This window comes from Labrus mixtus, chromosome 7 (genome assembly GCF_963584025.1).
Source record: "Labrus mixtus chromosome 7, fLabMix1.1, whole genome shotgun sequence".
NCBI lineage: Eukaryota > Metazoa > Chordata > Actinopteri > Labriformes > Labridae > Labrus > Labrus mixtus.
In genome coordinates, this window is record NC_083618.1 from 1,744,456 (window position 1) to 1,752,500 (window position 8,045).

At 43.8% G+C, this 8,045-nt stretch overlaps 1 protein-coding gene across 2 annotated transcripts in view; it reads left to right on the top strand.

The window, feature by feature from the left end:
• Window positions 1-725: 725 nt before the first annotated feature.
• Window positions 726-8,045, top strand: part of ppfia4 (PTPRF interacting protein alpha 4) — a 62,621-nt gene continuing 55,301 nt past the window's right edge. For both annotated transcript variants that reach the window (XM_061042017.1, XM_061042018.1), the window contains exons 1-2: window positions 726-1,057; window positions 1,253-1,553. In XM_061042017.1, coding sequence (XP_060898000.1) covers window positions 1,290-1,553 — 264 coding nt within the window. In that variant the 5' untranslated portion in view covers window positions 726-1,057; window positions 1,253-1,289. The remainder of the gene's footprint in view (window positions 1,058-1,252; window positions 1,554-8,045) is intronic.

Genomic DNA, 8,045 nt, shown 5'->3' on the forward strand with positions numbered 1-8,045 from the left:
AATACAAAGCCAATGAAACACCCATTTAACAGTAATGTGGGTGTTTCATTGGCTATTACAGTAATAACTGTAACAACATAACCAATAGCAATCGTAAAACACTGTAGCCTATTGCTGACGGTTCGCTTCAGATCCTGCAGGAGGCGCTGCAGACTCTGAGGACACAAACTGCCTCTAATGCCTCTGGAACGAACATCATGTCTCAGGAGCTGTCAGGTTGTAACCTGCTCAGTGGTGCTGATGTTGAAAAGTTAATTACAATTTAACAATCAAGCGCGAGGCTTCCAGTAGAAACATGATACTAGGATATAGTTTAAAAAAAATATGCAGTTAAATGTATGACCGTCAGGCTAAATTCAGAGCCCAGTTTACATGCGCATGTTTGTGCAAAACGCATACGCTGCAGAGTCGGTCCCTTATCTGGAGCTGTCTAACCTGGTAGTAGTGACAACTGCAGATTCCCTTGTGTGTGTGTGCGTGTGTGTGTGTGTGTGTGTGTGTGTGTGTGTGTGTGTGTGTGTGTGTGTGTGAGAGAGAGAGTGTGTGTGTGTGTGAGAGAGAGTGTGTGTGTGTGTGTGTGTGTGTGTGTGTGTGTGTGAGTGTGTGTGTGTGTGTGTGTGTGTGTGTGTGTGTGTGTGAGTGTGTGTGTAACTAAGCGACTGTGTGTGTCGGGGGGTGGGGGGGGGGGGGGGGGGGGGGGGGGGGGGAGGAGGAGGAGTGATCGTCGGTTCGGTGACGGTGTGCGTGTTTGGAGAGATGGAAGCGGAGAAGGCGGATGCAGACCTATCTCTATCCCCTTGAACAGGGGACTCTAAAGGAGATGTAAATCTTTTTTTTTAATACGCATATTTTCCAGTAAATGTACTATGATCTCGCGGGCACCACCCCTCCAAACGCAGCCGTCTATCCCTGAGCTGTCAATCATATCACGCCGGGATTTCTACATGTGAGTGCATGGCGCGCCGGGCAGGGCGGATCTGCTCACGGGGTGAAGAAACGCCGGTTAATATGGATGAAAGGTCAATCACCATCGCATCGTTTCAATCACTCTGAGAAGGTAAGGGCGATGGAAAGCATGAGGATGCTCGTTAGATGCATGAGACATGTAATGCAATGGTAATGAGACGTGTGTCTACGGCTGCATATAGACTGTGCGGTGCTGCGGGGCGTGAAATAGGCCTTCTTATCAGTCATTTTAAGTCTGTTTATCAGGCTTGTAAACCGTGTTTTCCCTTTTTCTCAATCCCGATAGCGACAGTGTCGTATAGCCAGACTACAGAGCGCGGAAGATGATGTGCGAGGTGATGCCGACCATCAGCGAGGGAGATTCTGCCGGACCTCCCAGAGGAGGAGGCACCGCTGGAGTCCCGAACGGCTCGGACCAGGAGGCCAACTTCGAGCAGCTGATGGTCAACATGCTGGACGAGAGGGACAAGCTCCTGGAGTCCCTCAGGGAGACTCAGGAGACCCTCATTCAGTCTCAAACCAAGCTGCAGGGGGCGCTTCACGAGAGGGACGTGCTCCAGCGGCAGATCAACGCCGCGCTGCCTCAGGTGAGGAGGAGGAGGAGGAGGAGGAGGAGGAGGAGGAGGAGGAGGAGGAGAAAAAGTGGGCCTGTTGAGGGGAAGGGTCGGGATGTGATGGTGGTGGGTGGGGGGTTTAGATGGAAGAGCTTGCAACCGTTATGTGCAGAATTTGTGGTAAGGTACATTGCAGCATCGAGTATAATTGTCAGTGTTGATCTCTAACCTTTGATACTCTGGATAACCACTATATGGTGGGCAGTGGCGGTTCTAGACCACTTTTACTGAGGGGGCCAAACTGGGGGCCAGTTGTTTTGTCAGAGGGGAACATTAAACCCAGGTGAAAAATAGACAAAGATGATAATTTAAAAAAATATATATTATGCCAAATAATAGCACACATCATTAAATACCATGATTTATATTTGTTTCAGTAACAGTATTTAATACTAGATTGTTAGTCCGGTTGTTGAGTCAAATACTGTGTATGTGTTATGAGGGGGGGCTCTTCCTTTTGGAGGGGTGGCCACAGGGGGGACCAAGTTCAGTGTTACAGGGGCACTGGCCCCTGTTGGCCCCTGCCTAGCCCATGATGGTGGGCTGCTCCTCCGCCTTCTGTAAGTCTTAGAACTGGTTTGTGCTAGTGTGAAAAAGTCTTCAGGTGGGCCTGTCTGTGCCAAAATCTCTTCTTGAGACCCCCCCTCTATTATTTCAGTTGAATGCTTGTTTGATGCATATTACGAGCATGGCATGTTTTACAGTAATCAATTTCCCATGCAAAATTTGGTCTAAGGTATTTTTGTTCAATTAAAACACACATTTCAAATCATTTTTGAGGTTGTGCAGGGTTACATTTGAGTTGAGCACCTTGTTTTGTTGCAAGGCCGTCTTACAGGTTAACGCCACTGTTGTTGGCAAATAAATTCTCAATATTGCATTGATTTTTTTTCTCTACAGCATAACAGTGTCAAGGCCTACCGTGTCAGAACTACACCCTTTAAAATGGGGGCATTATATGAAATTCTGGGTCCTCCTGTGCATATGGCAAAGCTCCATTGGCCCCTCCTATCTTCAATGCCTTTTTATGCTAGTATCTATCTTTGTGGCCCTTCCTGAAATAATGGTCATACATAAACACCCCCCTTTCCCCCGTCTTACAGCCCAGGCCTACAAAAAAAAAAGCCAAACATGATGTTAATGTACAAAAAGGAGTAAGAGCAGTATTATATACGCTGAGACTTTGGTGGCACAACTATAAGGGGAACTCCTGGTAATGCTCCTGCATGTGCGGGGATATCACCCTGAGACTCTGATGATGATGATGGGGATATACACGCAAATGCAACTTCAAACACTTGGAATTGGCAGCGTGCCGAAAGGGAGGATCCGAATGTCTCGTAGGCAGAATGGAAGCATAGTAGTAGGTGAAAAGGTAAGGAGGAGGCGGATGGAGGGGTTTTCACTCACTAGACTAGGCGTAGGTCTAGCGTGATGTTGAGAGTCCTTGAGAGAAGGCTGGGCCCTACTATCATGGTGTGTCACCTTTGCCTGCATTCCAGTATCAATGTGAGTGAGATGAACTGGGGGGCCAACTGAGATACATTTTTACATTTTATCCCATCGTGTGAAAGTGAGAGTATTTTCAATCTAGCAAGTTTAATAATGTGTTTTGAAGTTACAAGGTATGATGACAATGAAGCCTCAGCAATAAAGCCGTTACCTGTGCTCTAACTGCTTGGCATGATGTCAGCAAGGTGTGTTTGTGTGTGTGTGAGAGAGAGAGAGAGAGAGAGAGAGCAAGGGAGGGAAGCATGCTGACAATGACAGCCTCACTGCAGCCTTTTGTGAAAGAAACATGGCCGCTTGCTAGTGTACATGGCCCTGGGCTGCTTGCTTCCACACATGCACACATGTTCCTCTGCGTGTGTGTGTTTGTGTGTGTTAGAGTGTGTTAGTGCGTGTGTGTGTGTGTGAGTCAGGGAGACAGAGACACAGGAGCGAGTAGGAAGAGGCTGTCATGCTCGTTTTCTAATCCTGCCTGGTTCAGCATAATGTTTTATTCTAGCAATAATACAAGTATTAGTTATACAGTCGTAGACCTCGGGGACATTATGCAGACGTTATGACTGGCACGCACATGCATAAGCTGTCTTCTGCCCTCTTTCTCGCTCTCTCTCTCTCTCTCTCTCTCTCTCTCTCTCTGTCTGAAAACACTGCTCGCACACATGCATGCATGCAAACTCATGCACACATAGCAGTGGTCATCATCTCCACACCAGCAACCGAGTAGAGATGATGCAACGCTTAGCAAACGGTCAGTACAGTGGTGAAGCAATATGAAGAAATGAGAACAGCTCCGTTTTTTCATCTTCTCAAACGATGATGGTCTGGATCTGATAGCACACAAATTGCAGAGTGCATCTTGTAATAATGAGGGGGAAGTGTGGTAAAAACAACATACTCTCTCTAATATCTCAACTTTAAGTGTGATGAATATATTAGAGCGACGTTATCGCAGTTGGCAAACCTGCTGACCCCATTTTCCTATATGTGTCAGCGGTAATTATGTCTGTTGTTGATGTGTTAACGCTGTCGATCGCTGTATAATATCACACAATATATCTTTTGGTCTTGCTTCCAGTCAGCATATCTACATCTATATATGTGATGTAGGAGATTTGAGATGTCCCCCCCCCCCCATGTGTGAGCTCTATGCTCCTGAGGTGTAGACTGATATGCTAGTGTTGGCACGGCAGCACAACCGTCCTTCCCCCCCACATTCGACCGCTCTTTTCTTTCCGATTCCAATCTCCATCTACTAGGTGTACACACGTGTGTGTCATTTTGTGTTTCTTTTTGTTTTCTTATGTCTTCTGTAGGTTCCCTGTCTCAGTGGGACTGGTCTGACCCAGAACTGTCAGATCCTAGTCTCTTCTCCAGATATACACACACTAATACACGCACACACAAATATGTGTGTGTATATTAGCGCGCTGTGAGAGAGACGTTCAAAACTCAGTGCTCTCTAGTGTCGTCACCGTTAAAAATACATAAACCCATATCACCTTGGCATCAGTGTTCACATTTATGTTTGCCTCGGCAGTGTCAAAAAAATGGATAACGTTGCTATTTGAGCACACACAACCCCACACACACACACACACACACACACACACACACACACACACACACACACACACCCACACACACACAGACTAGGATGGATATGTTCATTAGCTACAGAGAATAAAGTTTCAGATTAACATGTCAGCCCATTACAGAGCAAAATACCTCTAATACAGCCCTCAGAGATGGGTTTGCCCAAAGACAAATTAGGTTTTAATCACACACACAGAGAACAAGCACGCATACTTGCACGCGCACACTCAAAATGCCTGTTCCTCTTCAACTGCTTGGATGTTGTCATAAAGAATGTGCTGTAAGGTGTGTGATGAAAAGAAAGAGCAGACAGTGGGTGAAGAAAGTCAAACTAAGCAGGTCACTGCTCTTCTCTTATCACTACGTGTGTGTAACAGAACTCTATATTATCCTCTATTCTAGTTTGAAAAAGGGAAAGAGCTTGCTTGGTTTTTAGTGTATTTTGTTCAGACAATATACAAACAAATATAAAACCAACAATATTTAGCTTAAGAGTAGTTATATGAAGCAATTGATCATTATTTTGGATGACTAACAGCTACAGACTTAGGCTTATAAATTGCCAGATCAAGGTGGTATATTAACCCTGTTAAGCCTCATCTGTGAAACACACAGAGGCTCTCTGGTGGGGGCAGAAGTTCCACCGCTGAGCCACCATCGGAGGTCGTAAAAGAGGTGTAACGGAGGCGATACAGTGGCCATGTGTAATGTCTAACCCTAACCCCCCTGTTCTGTTAGTTGCCTGAAGAAGTTATACAAATGAGATTAGCCTGTTAGTTATTGGTTTGTTATTTTAGTGATTGGGTTTAGAGGAACTGTTTGAAACGCTGTTTCCCTTTGCTTTAAGTCTTTCTGATAAGCATGGCTTACCATTTGTGGACACCAACTCCATACTAAATACAAAGACATGACATAGGTTTGAATCCTTTATCTAATTTATTATTATTTATTATTTTTAACATGCCTACAAAATTGTAAAATATATATATAAGATTTATTTTGGGGCTTTTTGTGCCTTTAATGGAGAGATAGGACAGTGGATAGAGTTTTGAAATCAGAGAGAGAGAGAGTAGGGAAAGAAGCTACAGGTGGGATTTGAACCTGGGCCGCCCGCTTGGAGGAGCAAAGCTTCCATACATGGGGTGCGCGCACCAACCACTGCGCCACCACCGCCCTGAGATAAATAAATAAATAAATTGTAAAATATTTTTTTAAAGAACCTTCACCATTTTCTATCTATGTAGATAAGTTGAGTTCAAGGAGTACTCAACAAAATGAGACTGTTGGCACCAGGAAGAGGACTGCACAGGCCACCTACTTGAAATCTGATTACACCCAATGTTAGATATACAGGTTGCAGCCCCCAGTGGCCATACAAAACAAAATCATAGACAGGGCAGTTTAGAGTGGCAGCAGGGGAATTGGAAGACTTTTACCTATGACAAAACATTTAAATCCCATGTTACACAAAAAGCCAGTGTTGATTTATTTTAAGTTGTGTTTGTAACGCCACTTACACTTTTTAACTAACACAACTAGCATACTTTTCCCAACCACAACTTTTTTTTTTTTTTTTTTTAAACCTATCCCCCTTAATGGATCCATGTCATTATGATTGCTGTACACAAAGCAGAAAAGTTCACAAACACATTCCATCGCTCGATTCAGGAGACCTCGATTAAAATGTCAAACGTTTGTCGTTTCATTTCATTTCGAGATCACACAAATATGTAAAACCTCTGAACATCAATTTGTGCATGAGAGGTTTGTGCCTTCACTGTGGGAATTGAGTTTCATGCTGTGTGTGATGGTGTGTGTGTTGTGATGTTTGGACACCTGTTCCAGTCAGACACAACACTGGCTATTTTTGCCAGCGTACAAATACACAGAGAGAAAGACACACATACTGTATACACCTCTTTGCCCTTCCAAAACAACAACTGCCTCTTGTTATAAAGTCTAAGCCCCTCCGTCTACACTGAAACGCATCCAAACATACATACACACAACCTTATGAATGTTGTGTTGTTTCCTCAACCTACCACGTACCCCTGACCCGTCCTTTGACTTCTCATTGCAGTGATTGTTGCTCACCCCAGTGCAGACACACATAAACACAACTCCACACACATATTTATTAAGCCTTTATGAAAACAAATCATGTGTAACTTCTTCTACCTCCGGGGGTTTTATAAGATCTTTCTAGCCATCATAATTCCTGTCTCAGGTATACTTGCGTCCAGTTTGACGTAACTTCACAAAAAATCTTTGTGAAGCAATTTTCTTCTTCATTCCTCTTCGTTCATCTATTCCTCTGAAGTTTGTCTCCTTCTCTTTCCCTTTGCACATCCACTACACAAGATGGTGCATAGGAGAGCAATGTGTCCATCAAAAACTTAAAGATAAACTCCCGCACACTGTCTAAACTAGCAAACAGACATTTATCTGCAACGTTTCGGTACAAGACCTTCATCAGGAAAAAAGTTTGTCAAAAAGGGCTTGACATCTTAAATAGGAAGTGGCTACAAGCCTGCAACCAATCATCATTATGACGTCAGCTCTGAATTATCACATTTATAAACCAATAAACTAACTTACCGAAAATAACTGTGAAAGCCTCAGAGGCTGTTGTAAATATTTTTCCCAATACATCATTTTCAGTTCAGGGGAAAATAAAGATCCCAAAGGGCAAAACCGAAAATCTACCCACAAATCAGAAACATTCAAACAATGGCCAGTATCATATTTCATACTTAGTCACACCTCCCACAAAATACTTGTGGCGGTTGTGGTCGAGGGCTGGGCAACATGTCCGATGTGTCCTTAACCCCAAATTGCTCCCACTGCTTCAGTGGTGGTGTATGAATGGATTAGTTACTTCTGATGGATGATACTACACAGCGATCACTACCATCAGTGTGTGAGTGTGTAGGTGTGACCTGCAGTGTAAAAGCTCTTTGAGTAGTCAGAAGACTAGAAAAGCGCTATATGAGCTCAAGTCCATTTACTATTTACTTAGGTAGGCTATACGAAATACACAAAATTGACAAACATGTCAAATCCTTATATCCTTCTCCTTCCCTCCCATTATGTTTGACCTCTCTCTATTTATCGAACTCATCAATAACCCAGTAGTCCAATATCTCAGACAGTCCTTGTCCCCTCCACCTTCCTGCAGCTGACCTTAGCCAAGAGCACAACACAGTGGAGGGAAGGTGACACAGATATGATTAAAGCTTTGACAAAACAGACAGGTGTTCCTCATTTCCTTCACTTGAATGCTATGGAAATGTTGTTAAGTCCTATATGAAATATCATCAAGATTGATGGAAATAAAAAATGTTGTATTAGATAATGGGGTTT